This window comes from Rhinoderma darwinii, chromosome 8 (assembly GCF_050947455.1).
Source record: "Rhinoderma darwinii isolate aRhiDar2 chromosome 8, aRhiDar2.hap1, whole genome shotgun sequence".
NCBI classification, from domain to species: Eukaryota; Metazoa; Chordata; class Amphibia; order Anura; family Rhinodermatidae; genus Rhinoderma; species Rhinoderma darwinii.
In genome coordinates this window covers 5,407,949-5,428,785 of record NC_134694.1, presented here as the reverse complement: position 1 = coordinate 5,428,785, position 20,837 = coordinate 5,407,949, and the positions used below count along the sequence as shown (strand labels likewise).

At 40.9% G+C, this 20,837-nt stretch overlaps 1 protein-coding gene across 1 annotated transcript in view; it reads left to right on the top strand.

Annotated features, from left to right (window-relative positions):
- The window catches only part of ENTPD2 (ectonucleoside triphosphate diphosphohydrolase 2), a 30,244-nt gene extending 9,937 nt beyond the window's left edge, over positions 1 to 20,307 (top strand). Inside the window, exons 2-9 of the mRNA XM_075834756.1 lie at positions 3,621 to 3,738; positions 4,328 to 4,478; positions 8,112 to 8,271; positions 12,463 to 12,690; positions 15,752 to 16,021; positions 16,543 to 16,662; positions 17,748 to 17,885; positions 18,614 to 20,307. Coding sequence (XP_075690871.1) covers positions 3,621 to 3,738; positions 4,328 to 4,478; positions 8,112 to 8,271; positions 12,463 to 12,690; positions 15,752 to 16,021; positions 16,543 to 16,662; positions 17,748 to 17,885; positions 18,614 to 18,817 — 1,389 coding nt within the window. The 3' untranslated portion in view covers positions 18,818 to 20,307. The remainder of the gene's footprint in view (positions 1 to 3,620; positions 3,739 to 4,327; positions 4,479 to 8,111; positions 8,272 to 12,462; positions 12,691 to 15,751; positions 16,022 to 16,542; positions 16,663 to 17,747; positions 17,886 to 18,613) is intronic.
- The last annotated feature ends 530 nt before the right edge of the window (positions 20,308 to 20,837 follow it).

Below are 20,837 nucleotides of genomic sequence, written 5' to 3'. Positions count from 1 at the left end.
AATCGAGGACCGATTTTTAGGTGTATTAGGGCATGTAGCGGGGGGATCGGACAGATCTGTAGGTTATACGTCTCTAGTGAGGAGGATACAGTAAGTGAAGCATTATCCCGTGGACACTCCATCGACCTCATCTGTAGCGACTAATTTAATTTTGCCCATTTATGCGCAGTCTATTTTTGGCGGTTAATAATAAGCCGCGCTGTATGTGTGTGATTGTGGAAATCGACCTTTTCACACATTCCAGACATTTTTTTTCACGTCTGTATTTTATCGCCATATTTTAAACAACGAGGTCTTTTAGGGGTCTGGCGCTCTCGACATTCTTGTTCTGTAGGATCGCACTTGTCTTCCTCGCTATCTACTACATTTCTGCATCCTAATCCAGTCACCATGGGGATTCAGTGAGGACAAGGTCAGTGAGGCTGGAAATATTGCAGTTCAGATAACTGACCCGCAGCTGTTTGGATGAGCGAATCAGGGAAGGATAGATATATTTTTGTTGGAACCCGAAACAAAAATATACGGAAAGAACTGGTTGTAATAATAATTTCCCCCCACGTGTCACAGTAAATACATGAAACGTTCGATATCCAGCAATAAACGTATTATTTTTTTTAAGTATTCACACATTTTCATGAATAGGTGTTTTTTCATAAAAATAAATCTTCAGTTAGTGTATGGCTACGTTACAACTCCCAGTCACCCATTTTTCCTAGACTCCTGAATGGCAAATCTGCTTATTTATGACACCCACCACCTCTAACTCCTCCTGCTTTGTCATTCAGGAGTCTGGGAAAGCTGGTTATCGTCCTGTATGGGAACTGTAATAGTGCCCATAATAAGTCACCCAGCTTTCCCAGAAACTACCATAACTAAGAAACAGATGATAAACAATTATATATAAATGATCAATTGCTCCAAACACTGCCCCCTAATGTCCGGTTACATTAAAATTCTGTCTTTCCAAACACTGCCCTCTAGTGTTATAAATAATATAAAGCTGCTCACTCCTTAAAAATACTGCCCCCTAGTGCTTCATATTAAAAATGTCATTCCAGCTCAGAGAACATGTAATAATTGGAGAAAAGCTGAAGATAAACTTTGTAGTCTTGTAATACGTCTTAAAAAATAAAACAAAAAATGATTACTAGTATCTGAAGGAGGTGACCCGTTCTGCCAGTGACATCGAGGAGATTTCATCAATCGGTGGCTCTTCTGTTTTCACCTTTTTGCTGGACTATAAGATGTAGGCGGCAGGGACCGCTAAGTGTCTTGTAGGGCGCTCATCACATAGGAGGTGGGAAAACTACAGAGCCATCACATCGACCAGAGCTGACTACACACACAGTATTGTGATTATTTATCTAAACCCTGGGGAAATACCGGAAAATAAGTGATCTCGAGTAACCCCTACCTCAAACAAGCTTGGTATCCCCCTATGAATAAAATAGTAGAAGACTGCCCCCCCATGAGATGAATATAACTACTATAATACTGCCCCCTATACACAAGAATATAACTACTATAATCCTGGCTCTATATACAAGAATATAAGTACTATAATACTGCCCCTATATACAAGAATATAACTACTATAATACTGCTCCTATATACAAGAATATAACTACTATAATACTGCTCCTATATACAAGAATATAACTACTATAATACTGCCCCCTATATACAAGAATATAACTACTATAATACTGCTCCTATATACAAGAATATAACTACTATAATACTGCCCCTATATACAAGAATATAACTACTATAATACTGCTCCTATATACAAGAATATAACTACTATAATACTGCTCCTATATACAAGAATATAACTACTATAATACTGCCCCTATATACAAGAATATAACTACTATAATACTGCTCCTATATACAAGAATATAACTACTATAATACTGCCCCCTATATACAAGAATATAACTGCTATAATACTGCTCCTATATACAAGAATATAACTACTATAATACTGCCCCCTATATACAAGAATATAACTACTATAATACTGCCCCCTATATACAAGAATATAACTGCTATAATACTGCTCCTATATACAAGAATATAACTACTATAATACTGCCCCCTATATACAAGAATATAACTACTATAATACTGCCCCCTATATACAAGAATATAACTACTATAATACTGCTCCTATATACAAGAATATAACTACTATAATACTGCTCTCTATATACAAGAATATAACTACTATAATACTGCCCCTATATACAAGAATATAACCACTATAATACTGCCCCCTATATACAAGAATATAACTACTATAATACTGCTCCTATATACAAGAATATAACTACTATAATACTGCCCCCTATATACAAGAATATAACTACTATAATACTGCCCCCTATATACAAGAATATAACTACTATAATACTGCCCCCTATATACAAGAATATAACTACTATAATACTGCTCCTATATACAAGAATATAACTACTATAATACTGCCCTTATATACAAGAATATAACTACTATAATACTGCCCCCTATATACAAGAATATAACTACTATAATACTGCCCCTATATACAAGAATATAACCACTAGAATACTGCCCCCTATATACAAGAATATAACTACTATAATACTGCCCCCTATATACAAGAATATAACTACTATAATACTGCCCTCTATATACAAGAATATAACTACTATAATACTACCACCTATATACAAGAATATAACTCCTATAATACTGGCCCCTATATACAAGAATATAACTCCTATAATACTGGCCCCTATATACAAGAATATAACTACTATAATACTGCCCCTATATACAAGAATATAACTACTATAATACTACCACCTATATACAAGAATATAACTCCTATAATACTGCTCCTATATACAAGAATATAACTACTATAATACTGCCCCTATATACAAGAATATAACTACTATAATACTGCCCCCTATATACAAGAATATAACTACTATACTACTGCCTCTATATACAAGAATATAACTACTATAATACTGCTCCTATATACAAGAATATAACTACTATAATACTGCCCCCTATATACAAGAATATAACTACTATAATACTGCCCCCTATATACAAGAATATAACTACTATAATACTGCCCCCTATATACAAGAATATAACTACTATAATACTGCCCCCTATATACAAGAATATAACTATTATAATACTGCCCTCTATATACAAGAATATAACTACTATAATACTGCTCCCTATATACAAGAATATAACTACTATAATACTGCTCCTATATACAAGAATATAACTACTATAATACTGCTCCCTATATACAAGAATATAACTACTATAATACTACTCCTATATACAAGAATATAACTACTATAATACTGCCACTATATACAAGAATATAACTACTATAATACTGCCCCCTATATACAAGAATATAACTACTATAATACTGCCCCCTATATACAAGAATATAACTACTATAATACTGCTCTCTATATACAAGAATATAACTACTATAATACTGTCCCCTATATACAAGAATATAACTACTATAATACTGCCCCCTATATACATATATACTGTATTTTATCACTAATCACTGTGTTTTTTCTCTTTCACAGTATGGTATTGTATTGGACGCAGGCTCCTCTCACACAGCTCTATTTATTTACAAGTGGCCGGCAGATAAAGAAAATGACACTGGTATTGTGAGTGAGCACAGCATGTGTGATGTACATGGTAAGTGAAAGTGCCTTCCACCTAACAATTAATACTTTACATGAGCTCATGAATATTTTGTTTAGTCTGTGCAGTATTTAACTTGTTGGAGCAGCAGTTTGTGCCACAGAGCAGCTATTCCTCCTATAACGGGGGACAGGCAGTTGCAGCCATTGCGTAGGCTATAGAGGTCCTCTTCTTGGTCACCTGTTCAACCACTCACAAACAAATCCACATCCTGCTTTCTCCTCCCTAACCTCTTTCTCCAAGTCTCTCATTCTTATTCTTACCACTGAGGGCACTGACGACCGTCCACGTGCCCTTAAAAGCCAGTAATGCATAATGTAAGCGCCATCTCGTAATGTTTCCATTCATTTTAATTGAAGATATAGCCTGCGCGAAATTGTTCTGAACATATGGTAAGAAATAGGATTTTAATACTACATTGTAAGGTCCAGGTCTAGAAGTAATTTTTGAGAAATAAGTGGAAACACATGTTGGTGGCTCATAGATTTATACATCATTTTTCTGCTGTCATTGCACAAGAATGTGACCCCCATGAACAGACTATTGCCCCTGACAATGGATTTGACTCGTCGTCTGTTCTCAGGTCCTGGGATATCCAGCTATTGGCAGAATCCGCCTGAAGCAGGAAAGAGCCTGGAGAGCTGTTTGCGGCAGGCTGTAAATGAAATTCCCTCCAGTCGACATTCCATTACTCCACTATACCTAGGAGCGACGGCCGGGATGAGACTGCTCAAGTATGTACAGGGCTCTTATTTCTTCCTGACTAATACAGAAATATGTACCCTATATTGTTGGATAACTAAGCAGATTTGCCTTTCAGGATTCGTGGAAGCTTTGATGGTGGCCATATTGGTGGCCATCCACCTGAAATGGATATAACGTAGTAATGCACAGAAAAGGACAACTCCAGAAATAATGTAAACTGTCCCAGCCAAGACGGGACCCTTTAAGATTAGTGCTTTTGTACGTTGCCCAATCAAAAATTAACTATTGGGTGCAATTGTGCCCCCAAAGTTGAGTCTACAAGTGGGCATTGCCTCTCTTACACTTTTGAAACAGGGCCGACCCTTCCAGAGGGAAGGGGCATGCGTGACTAGCTATTCTTCAGATAGCTGATTAGCGTTTTGGGAATAAGAGTCCCTTTAAGCTGTGGCACTAAACCTGTGGCAAAGCTACAGATGTGCAGAACTCTTCAGTAAAACCCCTTCATTGGGCCCTACATCAACAATATTTTTTTAGTGACGTGTTGTCCACTTGGCTCAGAGCTTATCAAGTAAGATTCCATTCAGTGCAGGAAAACATCTGCTCCAGAGACCACCCATACTGATATCATCTAAACTCCAGTCCTGGGATGTTGAGTAACATGACAAAATATTTTATGAGTAGTTGATGTGTAAGGTTCTCCCTCCTACAGCGCTGCATACTGACACAACCCGGGCTTAGGGCATGTTGGTAGAAAATGTTGCCAAGTGCTAGAAGGAATTTCCCCTCTCCTAGAGTTATACAGGACTGGATCTAAGCTTATAAAAGGGGACTACGTCACCGCTGATATTATCGTCACGGTTGCAGGAAGCGAGGGGGGGGGCAATATTTTGCATTATAAGTTAAGTAACAAAGCTGACTAAGCTATGAAGTTACTGAAGTCGGAGATACGCAGGACCCGCTGTCAGACGAGCCGTCAGTACAGCTGAACTGATGGAATCGGCTGAGGCCGAACGATGCAGCTTTTACATATACAGGATACATAGAATCAGTATCTTAAAAAGGAGGAAATTTTGAACAAGTGATTTGCGTAAACACACAAAATACATTAATTTATAAATTTTAAAAGAAAATAAATAAAAAGTATTTGCTTACAAAAGGTTCATAGCCATTAAAGGGGTTGTCCGGTTTCTGCAAATTAATGTTATTTTTTTTGTATAATTACAAGTTCTACAATCTTCCAATATTCTTTTCGTATTATAGGGGTTGTCCTGGCATGGGGTCGTTTTTCATACAGATGGCATATCCACAGGATAGGTCATTAATATATGATCGTGGGGGTCCGACACCCGGACCCGATCAGCTGCTCCGGCTGCCCCTGGGCACTGGATGTCCATGCCGGAAGCAGATAGCTCCGGTACAGAATAGCGGCCAAGCTACAGTACTGTAGTTCTGCTCCTTTTAAAGTGAATAGGAACAGAGCTGCAGTAACCCAGCATGGCCACTATGCCGTGAACGGAGCCATCTGCTTCCGGCACCGAACACTGAATAACTTCTAGTACCGGAGGCAGCCAGAACACCTAATAGCTGCAGGGTCTGGGTCTCGGACCCCCACCAATCATATACTGATGACCTATCCTATGGATAGGTCATCAGTATGAAAAACCGAACCTTGCCTAGACAACCCCTTTATTAATTCCTGACAGCTTTCATGATCTCTGCTTGTTGTTATTCAGTAGGAACATTCATTGTTTACTTCCAGTCGATACAATTCTGTCCATGGTCATGTGATGGACACACAAATGCAGATCATTACAGGGTCATGTGATGGACATCCAGGTGCTGGAATCGTTCCAGTTTGTGTATCAGAGCTGTCTTCTAACTATACCAGCGGCTGTGTGTCCATCCCGTGACCCTGTAACGATCCCAGCGCCTCTGTGTCCATCCCGTGACCCTGTAACGATCCCAGCGCCTGTGTGTCCATCCCGTGACCCTGTAACGATCCCAGCGCCTGTGTGTCCATCCCGTGACCCTGTAACGATCCCAGCGCCTCTGTGTCCATCCCGTGACCCTGTAACGATCCCAGCGCCTGTGTGTCCATCCCGTGACCCTGTAACGATCCCAGCGCCTGTGTGTCCATCCCGTGACCCTGTAACGATCCCAGCGCCTGTGTGTCCATCCCGTGACCCTGTAACGATCCCAGCGCCTCTGTGTCCATCCCGTGACCCTGTAACGATCCCAGCGCCTGTGTCCATCCCGTGACCCTGTAACGATCCCAGCGCCTGTGTCCATCCCGTGACCCTGTAACGATCCCAGCGCCTGTGTCCATCCCGTGACCCTGTAACGATCCCAGCGCCTGTGTCCATCCCGTGACCCTGTAACGATCCCAGCGCCTGTGTGTCCATCCCGTGACCCTGTAACGATCCCAGCGCCTGTGTGTCCATCCCGTGACCCTGTAACGATCCCAGCGCCTGTGTGTCCATCCCGTGACCCTGTAACGATCCCAGCGCCTGTGTGTCCATCCCGTGACCCTGTAACGATCCCAGCGCCTGTGTGTCCATCCCGTGACCCTGTAACGATCCCAGCGCCTGTGTGTCCATCCCGTGACCCTGTAACGATCCCAGCGCCTGTGTGTCCATCCCGTGACCCTGTAACGATCCCAGCGCCTGTGTCTATCCCGTGACCCTGTAACGATCCCAGCGCCTGTGTGTCCATCCCGTGACCCTGTAACGATCCCAGCGCCTGTGTGTCCATCCCGTGACCCTGTAACGATCCCAGCGCCTGTGTCCATCCCGTGACCCTGTAACAATCCCAGCGCCTGTGTGTCCATCCCGTGACCCTGTAACGATCCCAGCGCCTGTGTCTATCCCGTGACCCTGTAACGATCCTAGCGCCTGTGTCCATCCCGTGACCCTGTAACGATCCCAGCGCCTGTGTCCATCCCGTGACCCTGTAACGATCCCAGCGCCTGTGTCCATCCCGTGACCCTGTAACGATCCCAGCGCCTGTGTCCATCCCGTGACCCTGTAACAATCCCAGCGCCTGTGTGTCCATCCCGTGACAATGGACAGATTATGATTATTCACTGGAAGTAAACGATGAAGGTTCCTACTGAATGATGAGAAGCAGAGATCTTAAACTATGAGGAATTAATACAGAAAGTTTATTGGAAAATTACATAACTTTTAATTATACAAAAAATAACATAAACCCGTTCGAGTCAATATCACAATTCCATGCAACACTGCGATTGGTCACATGATGTAGAACAGAGTAAAGTTGTGACTTTTAGGGTATGTGTACACACACTAATTACGTCCGTAATTGACGGACGTATTTCGGCCGCAAGTCCCGGACCGAACACAGTGCAGGGAGCCGGGCTCCTAGCATCATACTTATGTAAGATGCTAGGAGTCCCTGCCTCTCTGCAGGACAACTGTCCCGTACTGTAATCATGTTTTCAGTACGGGACAGTTGTCCTGCAGCGAGGCAGGGACTCCTAGCATCGTACATAAGTATGATGCTAGGAGCCCGGCTCCCTACACTGTGTTCGGTCCGGGACTTGCGGCCGAAATACGTCCGTCAATTACGGACGTAATTAGTGTGTGTGCACATACCCTTACGCTTCTATTTAGATCTGAGCTTGTTCCCTTTTCTATCCACAGTTGGACGGATCCGAGCTCCTCTGACGGCGTTCTAGAAGCGGTCAGCAGGACGCTGAAGTCCTATCCCTTTGAATTCCGAGGAGCCAAGATTTTGTCGGGTCAGGATGAGGGGGTGTTCGGCTGGGTCACCGCAAACTACCTCATGGAGAACTTCATCAAGGTATAAAACATTAGTCCATGACAAGACACGGTAAAACTCCATTAATCTGACATCTGATCTTCCAGACACACCCGCATTACACTGCTAGTTTTCCAAAGACCCTGAATGTGTTTCTTTTCTCTTGCTGTATTGTTTATATATGTGGCAGTCTCCACTGTCCAACTATCATTCTATTCATGAATCAGGATGAATAATTCTATGTGTGGGAGAAGCTTTATTTCATATTATAATGGTAGAAGTGGCTATGAATGTGCAGGGAGTGTTTGCCAAGAGTGCCAGCTTGATAGGCGAGACAATTCACTGCCTCTGGGCTGTTGACGTCTGGCCATGGGATCGGCTTCTGCTTTGTGAAGATCTGTGGGATTGAAGACGGGACGTTTTTAGGGAATTAGCAGGCCATGAAAAGAGATGAGACATCTGGGCAGGGTCCTTGTTCTCTGTGCCAGGATATAAACAAACATGAACGGATGAGATGCCCCAACTCCATTCACCTGCACTGTACCCGGGAGGTCTGACCCAGTCAAAAGATCTTCAGGTTGGTCGCGTTCTAACAGAACAATGAAATCTAATGCAAACAAACTGCTTCAATAAGTGAACGCCAGGTATAAAGATCCATGTTATGAGACGAGCCTGACTCTGCCCCGTCTGAAATACTGGAGTCAGAAATATAAAGTCATCTAGCAAACGCCAGTCTTAAATTGAATTTAAGTTGGCAGAAAATGCGCCAAATGTATTAAGAGGCGCATTTCTGTCCATCCTATAGAATGTAAGTCTACCTCTGCCTTGAGCAGGTATAGATTTGTGGTATAACTTACATCCGTTTCTGCTGTACATTATGATAAATCTGTTATTCCAGTGTAGACCCCCCCCCCATTGCTTTTCCTGCCACTTTTTAAAAATGTTGAGAAGAGTTAAAAAAAGACAGACATTTTAGCACATATGTGGCGTGTGGCAAAATCTGCAACTTTTTTTCTTATGACAGAAAAATGTTAGAAATCTGCTGATGGATTTCCCCACTGACCTCAAAACATGGCTGTTGCCCCCTAGTGGCTGACGCAGTTACTGACACACACATTTCCTGTTATGTAGATTATAAAGTAAAATTATATGTGAAATCCACTTTTATCACAACATTTCATTGTGTGCCAATAAATTGTTTTCTGTTACCACAATCTGTAGAGCATAATAATAAAGATAACTGCTGAAGGTGGCGATACACATCAAATTACACAGTACATGCACGCTCGGCACGGCTGAGTGCGCATATTTATTTCAATGGGGTGGGGGTATAAAGTGCTGTCGCACATCTGCAGTTGGGTGGCCCCCACACACATTGGATCGTCGGCACATTCTGCCAGAATTGGTAGGTTCGGCTGAGCTTCGTCTAACTTGTATGGGCTGCTGTGACTAAGACCTGGTTCACACCTCTGTTTTTGTTTTGTTTTTTTATCCCCTTCATCAGAGGTATATAGACATATAGTGTCACAGGTCGCACGAACTTCCTGGGCAGAGCGCTACTGTAAATGCTGTGCCCAAAGAAGCTGCTGATGTCACTATCCATATTGTGACTCCAGTCCGGGGGAAGCCCTTCATGTCACTATCCATATATGGACCGTGATGAGATGTCGGATGCTTCTGGAGGAGCCCCTGATGTCACTGTCCATATATGGATAGTGATGTCAGGGGCTTCCCCAGGACCAGATTCTGGGCTGAAAACTACCTTATGCTATTTCTGGGGAAGAAACCAAGGTATAAGTTCAACGCTTACTTCTGGTGGATGCCATACAGTGGCATCTGTCACCAAGAGGCTCCCATGTTTAAAAAAAAAAAAAAAAGTCTACGGCCTGGTATACTTTTTTTTTTTTTTTTCTTTTTTTTTGGGGGGGGGGGGGGGGTTGGATCCCTCAGGACGAATTATTGTAGTCTACTACATTGTTCAATCTTCCAAAAAAAGAAAAGTATTCAGCCTTATACCAAGTAGATGGAGGCCAAAAGGGCACTCTTTTGGCCTATTTTGGACTTATAGAGCCCTATGGACACGTTTAGCAGGTACGTTGGTTGATTTCCTGACATACACGCTAAGGCACCATGCACATGACCATGCCCATAACTATGATATGTTACTACGGGCTTGGCCAGCCACAGACCGCAGTCCGCATTTATGCGCTGTCCTCCCACTATGAAGTATGGGAGCACGGTCCGTAAAATAAAGTTTCTACGGCATGGACACCTTCCCATAAGTATACGGGAAGGTGTCAGTCGGCCATAGAAATGAATGGGCCCGTAATTACAGGCGATTTTCCGGTCGTATGCGTGGAGCCTAAACGTAGGGCAAAAACGTGATGTGCACAGGCCCTTAGTTACTTCCTAGACCCAAAAATAGGATGTCCGGAGCATTACTAGCCAACCCTATCCCCCCCCCTTCCCAATCCAGTCTGCAGCCCGCTTGAACACTACAGACATCTTTAAACTCTGATCAGACACGTTAGGAAATGTTGCTAAAAGCCATTTTACACGGGTTAATGATCGGGAACGTGCACTTGTGTACACTAGGGATATGCTGACCATGAGATGCAAAACATATGGGGACATATTAACAACAGTTCGTCCCCATTCTTGCAATCATTGGCGTTCCTTTACTCCATTGAAACGAAGCAATCGACATGCTGTGTTGTGGATAGATAGAATATTTGTTTGTGTAAGAGGACCACAGATATACATCACTGAAGGCCACAATTTCTGTAATCATCCCGAGTTGCTATTTAAGCACTTTTCCATCGTTGATGCTGCACTTTCATGGAAACGTGACTTGTTTTCAGCTCTTATAAAGCTCTAACTTACTAGAACAAATCGGATTTATTTGGCAGTGTCAAGTTTCTAATTGTTCAATATGTCATGAGAAAAGCTGCAGGAACCTGGCCGAAACATGCATGTCACCCTTGGCAAATGTACCCCATGTAAAACTGAAGATGTCTTGAGACTGCAGGCCGTGTTGTAAGTGATCAGTATGTATATGTGACCCGGGGAGGGCGTTCTGCCTGAGGATCGGGTCATATATATGGCGTTATGTTATCATTAGAGCCTTTCAAAGGGGTTTTATAACTTTATGTAAACTTTGGGAACTTTCACTGTATGGTGGAGGGGCATTATACACACATCTATATATGGGGGCGATGATCTATGTATAACCATATAGCAGATTATACGGGGTCAAGATATGTGAAAAAATACTAATGTAGCAGAAGTAAGCAGGCCACAGACATTTAAAGTGAGGTAAAGGTTAAAGTGGTTCTCCGCCTTAAGCAATCCTTTTTGTTAAAAGGGATCAGCTGTAATATTTGGGAGAACCTGGAATCTAGTGTTAATTGTCCCTGCAGCGCCACCACTGGACAAATTAATTATTGCATAAATCAGTGGGCTGTCCATATTAACGCACGAATGTTTGGGTCCTCCAGAGTGTGAGACGCTCTTTGTAGCTACTCTAATTGACGGAGGTAAACAGACTCTCATCCTCCGGAGGTAAATGTTTAACCCCTTTATTCACTTACAGAAAACCTAGATCTTGACAACAGTTAGACAATTTTCTAATGTACTTTGTGTATCAATTCCAAACTACTCATTTATACGATGAATGAGCTTTATCCGATAAAACTAGAAAGCCCCTTTAACTCTGATTTTTTTTTTTTTTTTATTTTTTTTTTGTGTTGTTTTTTTATTTCTTTTTTGTCTGCCTGCAGCCACCACTAGAGGGAGCTTAGGAGCATATTACATTGCGTTTTTGGGGAGGGATCGTTGCGATCGTATTAAAATAGTCCTCTGCTTTTAATATTTATTTATTTTTTGTAACTAATTACATAAAATATTGAGTTGAGGCAATATCTGTGCCTATGAAGCAAGGTCCGCCAAAGGAAAAATACGAGTCCCTCCCCCGGCGTCTGGTGTGCATCCTCCACTCCCTCATGCACCTTAGTGTGGCCTCTCATTTTGTCCTAGACACCCCAACCCCCAGAAATGTGTAGGTGAAGAATATACAAGCCTTTCCCAAGTTGTGATTTTGGAATACGAAGTCTCTTTTGGAGGAAGGGGCCCCTCGCCTACTGGCCCTATAACGGCGTGGCACTGATATAGCTGCTCCGTATTGTGTATGCAATGCTGTTTCACTCAGAAATCTTCCTCCTCTTTGTCGTGCAGTACAGCTGGATGGGACGCTGGTTCCAGCCCAGGAAGGGGACGCTAGGAGCCATGGATCTTGGTGGAGCGTCCACACAAATTACTTTTGAAACCTCAGACAAGATCGACAACAAGGAGAGCGAGATGAACCTTCGGCTGTATGGCCAGTCCTATAGGGTGTACACCCACAGCTTCCTGTGCTATGGGAGAGACCAGGTCCTCAAGAGGGTCCAGTCCAAAGTGCTGAAGGTACTGTAATACATTATATCCTCCATTACAGCAGCTATCCATGCATTGTGCACATGCATATAGTCAGTCAACACTTGTACTGTATATAGACAGAGGGGAAGAAACTGTTCAATCCGATCCTATGGTTTGAATAGCCGTATGCTTTACCTTAAAATTGTACAGAAGCCTATGTGACCCCTATGTATTTGCGGCAAATATGCAGCATTTTCTCCTGGTTTTGAGGTTATTAGGACGAATGAAGCTGGCATGCCTATAGGAACCTCATATGTTTATTACCGACCATCCTAATTCTAAGATTACAGCACCCTCTAGTAGTAACTTTGTGTAAATACAGAACAGCCACATTTTTTACAGACTTGGTCAAAACAACCTGCAAATATTTACTATTAAACGCTGTACATATAATGCTATAGACCATGCTGGTATAACCTGGGTATCTTCTATATATAATTATATATGTACAGTTGGTATAAGTTCTACATCTTCTTGTATATAGTGATATGGAGCATGCTGGTATAACCTGGGTATCTTCTGTATATAATTATATATGTACAGCTGGTATTAGTTATGCATCTTCTTGTATATAGTGATATGGAGCATGCTGATATAACCTGGGTATCTTCTGTATATAATTATATATGTACAGCTGGTATAAGTTATACATCTTCTTGTATATAGTGATATGGAGCATGCTGGTATAACCTGGGTATCTTCTGTATATAATTATATATGTACAGCTGGTATAAGTTATACATCTTCTTGTATATAGTGATATGGAGCATGCTGGTATAACCTGGGTATCTTCTGTATATAATTATACATGTACAGCTGGTATAAGTTATACATCTTCTTGTATATAGTGATATAGAGCATGCTGGTATAACCTGGGTATCTTCTGTATATAATTATATATGTACAGCTGGTATAAGTTATACATCTTCTTGTATATAGTGATATGGAGCATGCTGGTATAACCTGGGTATCTTCTGTATATAATTATACATGTACAGCTGGTATAAGTTATACATCTTCTTGTATATAGTGATATAGAGCACGCTGGTATAACCTGGGTATCTTCTGTATATAATTATATATGTACAGCTGGTATAAGTTATACATCTTCTTGTATATAGTGATATGGAGCATGCTGGTATAACCTGGGTATCTTCTATATATAATTATATATGTACAGCTGGTATAAGTTATACATCTTCTTGTATATAGTGATATGGAGCATGCTGGTATAACCTGGGTATCTTCTGTATATAATTATATATGTACAGCTGGTATAAGTTATACATCTTCTTGTATATAGTGATATGGAGCATGCTGGTATAACCTGGGTATCTTCTATATATAATTATATATGTACAGCTGGTATAAGTTATACATCTTCTTGTATATAGTGATATGGAGCATGCTGGTATAACCTGGGTATCTTCTGTATATAATTATATATGTACAGCTGGTATAAGTTATACATCTTCTTGTATATAGTGATATGGAGCATGCTGGTATAACCCGGGTATCTTCTGTATATAATTATATATGTACTGCTGGTATAAGTTATACATCTTCTTGTATATAGTGATATGGAGCATGCTGGTGTAACCTGGGTATATCCTGTATATAATTATATATGTACAGCTGGTATAAGTTATACATGATCTTGTATATAGTGATATGGAGCATGCTGGTATAACCTGGGTATCTTCTGTATATAATTATATATGTACAGCTGGTATAAGTTATACATCTTCTTGTATATAGTGATATGGAGCATGCTGGTATAACCTGGGTATCTTCTATATATAATTATATATGTACAGCTGGTATAAGTTATACATCTTCTTGTATATAGTGATATGGAGCATGCTGGTATAACCTGGGTATCTTCTGTATATAATTATACATGTACAGCTGGTATAAGTTACACATCTTCTTGTATATAGTGATATGGAGCAGGCTGGTATAACCTGGGTATCTTCTGTATATAATTATATATGTACAGCTGGTATAAATTATACATCTTCTGTATATAGTGATATGGAGCATGCTGGTATAACCTGGGTATCTTCTGTATATAATTATATATGTACAGCTGGTATAAGTTATACATCTTCTTGTATATAGTGATATGGAGCATGCTGGTATAACCCGGGTATCTTCTGTATATAATTATATATGTACTGCTGGTATAAGTTATACATCTTCTTGTATATAGTGATATGGAGCATGCTGGTGTAACCTGGGTATATCCTGTATATAATTATATATGTACAGCTGGTATAAGTTATACATGATCTTGTATATAGTGATATGGAGCATGCTGGTATAACCTGGGTATCTTCTGTATATAATTATATATGTACAGCTGGTATAAGTTATATATCTTCTTGTATATAGTGATATGGAGCATGCTGGTATAACCTGTGTATCTTCTGTATATAATTATATATGTACAGCTGGTATAAGTTATACATCTTCTTGTATATAGTGATATGGAGCATGCTGGTATAACCTGGGTATATTCTGTATATAATTATATATGTACAGCTGGTATAAGTTATACATCTTCTTGTATATAGTGATATGGAGCATGCTGGTATAACCTGGGTATATTCTGTATATAATTATATATGTACAGCTGGTATAAGTTATACATCTTCTTGTATATAGTGATATGGAGCATGCTGGTATAACCTGGGTATATTCTGTATATAATTATATATGTACAGCTGGTATAAATTATACATCTTCCTGTATATAGTGATATGGAGCATGCTGGTATAACCTGGGTATATTCTGTATATAATTATATATGTACAGCTGGTATAAGTTATACATCTTCTTGTATATAGTGATATGGAGCATGCTGGTATAACCTGGGTATATCCTGTATATAATTATATATGTACAGCTGGTATAAGTTATACATCTTCTTATATACAGTGATATGGAGAATGCTGGTATAACCTGGGTATCTGGTCTGTTTATACGTCATGCTCATTACTTGTATATTGTGAAATCATATGTATGATAGTTTTTTTTGGTCTTGCAGGAACAAGGTTACTCATCGGATGTTAAGAATCCATGCTGGCCTAAGAATTTCAACAAGACCTTAACGTTTGGGGATATTTATGAGAGTCCGTGCACGGCGAGTGAGAAGCCTCCTAACTATGACCCTTTAAAGCCCTTTGTGATGAGCGGAAGTGGGGACGGAGAGAAGTGCCTGAGCCTTGCAGACAGCATCTTCCAGTTCTCCGACTGTCCTTACTCCTCCTGTTCCTTTGATAAAATCTTCCAACCCAAAGTGTCCGGAGAATTCATTGTAAGTTATATAAACAGTATAAAAGTCATCCTCTGCTATCTGGTTCTTAAAAATCCCATTCATTCATTTTTAGTTATATCTACTCCTGGGAAACTAGGTGACCATCAATGTGGTGGCCATTGCAGCCCCCACTGGGGTCATTGGCCTTTGAGTGGTAAATATGTCAACTTATCCAACAATATGGGAGCGTGGTAGAGATATCTGTATAATTGGGCAACTTTACCGCTCTGGATTCTGGAAAACCTATATATTTATTTCTTTTTTCCCCTTTTTGAAAAAAATAAAATAAAAATAATAATCTTCGTTTGAGAATTTTCTGGAAACAAGACTGCGTCTAAAGTTTACCATATGCTTTATACGCGTCCCACGTGCAATTAATAAGCAGCGAGTGCCAGAGCTGCCTGTTGTCATGGAAACACGCAGGCTCCAGGTCTCCGGAGAGGGGTACATGTTAAATATGACTATAAAAGTCTATTCCGTGCGCTGACTCCTTGGTGTAGTAATCATTGTCTTCATTTCAGGCTTTTGCAGCTTTTTATTACACCATAGACTTCATAAAATCTGTGATGAAGATGCCGGTTGACTCGTTAGACGATCTGTGGACCGCGACCAACGCCATCTGCTCCTCCAGCTTCAATGATGTGAGTCGCTGTAGACCCGCTCGGCGCAGTAACGCAGTGCCCCTGTGGAATATCCTGATACACAAATCACTGCAGAAATCATCTTCTCTACTAATGCACTGGGGTTGGATTCAAAAGTATCACACATGATCAGCTTAGATACAGCATCTGCGCAGCACAGTATCTCACGTGATGGACTTAGATACAGTGTCTCAGCAGAACTCCTACGTGAAAGGATTAGATACATTGTCTCCTCAGCACAGTATCACACATGATAGGATTCGATACAGTGTCTCAGCAGTTTCACACATGATTGGCTTAGATACAGCGTCTGCACAGTATCTCACATGATAGGCTTAGATACAGTGTCTCAGCAGAACTCATACATGAAAAGATTAGATACTGTCTCCGCAGCACAGTATTACACATGCTAGGATTAGATGCAGCGTCTCAGCAGCACAGTATCACACAGGATCGGCTTGGATACAGCGTCTGCGCAGCACAGTATCTTGCATGATTGGCTTAGATACAGTGTCTCAGCAGGACAATTCATACATGAAAGGATTAGATGCACTGTCTCCGCAGAACGGTAGTACATATGATAGGATTAGATACATCATCTTAGCAGCCCAGTATTATACATGATCTGCTTAGATACAGCGTCTCACCAGCCCAGTTCACACATTATGGGATTAGATACAGTGGCTCAGTAGTATCACACATGATGTGATTTAAATCCACCAGCTCAACAGAGTATCACGCAGGATAGGCTTAGATACAGTGGTTCAGCCGTATCACACACGATGAGATTAGATACAAACAGCTCAGCAGCTCCGTATTGCATATGAAAGGCTTAAATATTCTGGCTCACCAGGCTGTATCACACATGATCGGATTAGATACACCGGTCTCGTAGACCTTATCGCACATGATCGATTAGATACACTGCTTCAGCATCGCACATGATAAGGCTTAGATACAGTGAGAGCTAGTCCCTGTAGATTTATTTTATAATGAAATTGAGGAATTTTTTTTCCGGTGCATTTGCAACCATTGGAACGATCTTGGATATAACTTTCTCGGTTTTTCTTCTTGTTTTCCTGCAGCTTTCCAGCAGAGCTCGCCCTTCTATGCAAAAACATCTCAGTGGTTACTGCACCACGGCGAACTTCATCTACCTGCTGACCAGCAAAGGCTACAAGTTTGACAATGAAACCTTCCCCAACATCGTTTTCCAGAAGAAGGTGGGTATTCACTGTGTTATGAGCAGCATGGGGATTTAGGGATTGGCACTGTCACCTGGCATTGAATCTGCCCAGCGCAGCATTTCCATGCAGCTTTTCTAGAGCCCTGAATGGAGTGCTCCGTCCTCCACTCCCCATATCACTACATGCCAGATTTGCGGTCTGCTTGACCGTAGGAAACCTGCGTGACGACCACTGTGGGATCTGTATATATGGCTATTTTTACTGTTGACCCTTTTGAGAGGGATGAATGACAACCTATATGGCCCCCAATACGCTTCCCACCTGGGATTGTCACCCAGCTTTCTGACAGTCCTAAACTACTACGGCTCAGTTCGCATCACATTAAATGGCATACATTTGCTGTATTAGTTGTGAAAAGCTCCCGACATATTTGTTAAACGTAGGCTGTGATAGGTGCCCTAACAGTGGCCTCAGTCACCATAGACTGTAATGGTATCCGTTACGCTATGAACTGGAATCACGAGAGTTCATGACGTGTCCATTACATGGATACTATTATAGTCTATGGGTGACCGATGCCACTATTCGGCATCCGTTTAACGTATCCATCATGTCAACACTTAAAGCCCATAACATATACGTTAAATGTCTGTGACTAATGCAATAAAGTAGCCTGTGCCACCCATGTGCCTCAGTCGATGCATTGGGTTGAGTTTCATACACGGACGTTGTGATTGATTTGTACTGGGGGGTTTTTCCGCCAGGCTGCTGACACCTCCATTGGCTGGGCCCTTGGATACATGCTGAACCTCACCAACATGATACCTTCAGAAGAAGCTTCCATTCTCAAAGCCACCAACTTCAGCTCCTGGGCCACCCTCATTTTCCTCTTCGTGGTCATCATTCTCCTGGCTCTGATTATTCTCTTCAGCACCGTTACGTCCAGTAAACAGCAGCAAACCATATGATGTGTGACCACGATTGATGGGTCAAGTATTAAGACGGTCCCTCTTCCAATCAGAGAGGGTTGTACAGATAATCTAGGTCCCCCCTAACGGGGCTCGTGACCTCTTCATATATGGTTGCTGAAGCTCTGGCATGAAACGTGACAAAAGATCGGACTTTTATGCCACGTGTACGAGGAAGATCCCCGACATCTTGAATTGTATTTGTACTTTTTTTTTTTTCCCAAGTGGTCGTACATTTTTTTTTACCTTCCACACTGCTAAATGTGATCTTTTTATGCCATCAAACCACTATAAAACCAATATATGGTGTCGCTGATAACAACCAGTCCTTGAAGAAGATGCTAGGAATTAGATTGGTTGCTTAGATAAGCTCTGTGGGTTTTGTTTTTACTTTTTTATTTAGAATATGGTATTGAGTATTTGTCCATATTTGACATTTGTGTTTTATGCAGAAAAATAAATAAAGGAAAAATCGAATACAAACAAGGAATAGACACGAGCAGATGAAAGTAGAAAGGCTTTCCCTACTTCCTGCTGCTGGGACCTTTAAAAAAAAAAAAAAAAAAAAGAGGGGTACCCGCAACTAACAAATAGCATGATGTTTCTAATACACAATAAATACAAATCAATACATACATTCATCCTTATCCTAGTTCCATCCACTACATCATTATCTTCTGTTAGGTGTCCCCCTATTTTTTTATTTATTTTTTTTACAAACCAGGGTAATGCTAGTCTGACATTAAAACTCTCCCATCCATTTAGATCCCTATACTTGTCTATAGGGGCAGTGTTTATAGTGTTACTGTTAGTCAAATACATAGTCATGGCGATAATTATTGAGGATATGACCATAAAACTGGGGGAGGGGCATGTTCAGCGCTTCTGACAATCAAAGGACCTGCCGCCAGAGAATGGGCAGATGCTTCACCCGCAGTCCGGGTTGTTGAGATTTTATTTATATATATATATATATATATATATATTCTAAATTAATTACTGTATTGTAGCCTTCCCCAAGCCCTTTTGATATCAAGGAGATAACTGTGAAATCTAGGCCGCGTATGAACTGAGTGTATATACATTTCATGTAGTGAGAGGCTTACTGCACTATTATAAAGGGAAAACAACATTACATAATTAGCTATATACTCACACAATATAACTATACACAGAAGATTGTCTTTCATTACTGCCACCTACAGGAATATTGTGCAATTACATCCCAAGTGAACATTTTCAGATCTGTGTATAGGTTTTGAATGACGCAAGCCTCCGACCAATGCAGTCCCTTTAACCAGACTGTATATCAGATTTATTCTCATTTTGGCTGCGGGCAGTGTAAGATAAGCAGCGGCTGCTGACAATGGCTTTTATTTCAGGTCTTCCTTCCAGGGGATTTCTTAGTGTTACATTATATAAGAGAAGGGCATGAGCGGTGTTGTACTTACTGGTTGTTAATGAATGGCATTAAAGGTCATAAAACTGTGTCCTAATGACTTCTAATTATTATTTATCTGGTTCATTGTGATTATTTGAGCCGTTTTAAAGGTATTTTTCCGGTTTTATATAAAAGATCGTCAACTTTCCAATATACTTCATCTATAAATTAATTACCATTTTCAAATTTTTGTTTGCCGTCAGTGAATGGAAACATTCTAGTTTGCAACCACATGTTGAAAACCTGTCTTGATCACACAGGAACACATCTCATTACAATATGGATCTCTGATATACTTAAAGGAATTTCCCATGCCTTAAGGACTGATGACCTACCCTTAGGATAGGTCATCAATATCAGACTAGTGTGGGTCAAACTCCCAGCACCCCCACAGTCAGCTGATTGAAAAGACCGCGGTGCTACGGTGAGTGCAGTGGCCTCTTTATGGTTTACCAGGCACAGTACCAAGTGAATAGGAATGAGCTGCAGTACCAGGCACAGCCACTACTGAATGTATGGTGCTGTGCTTGGTAAGCCATGAAGAGGATGCCGTGCTGATCGCTGAGGAGCCTTGCTCAA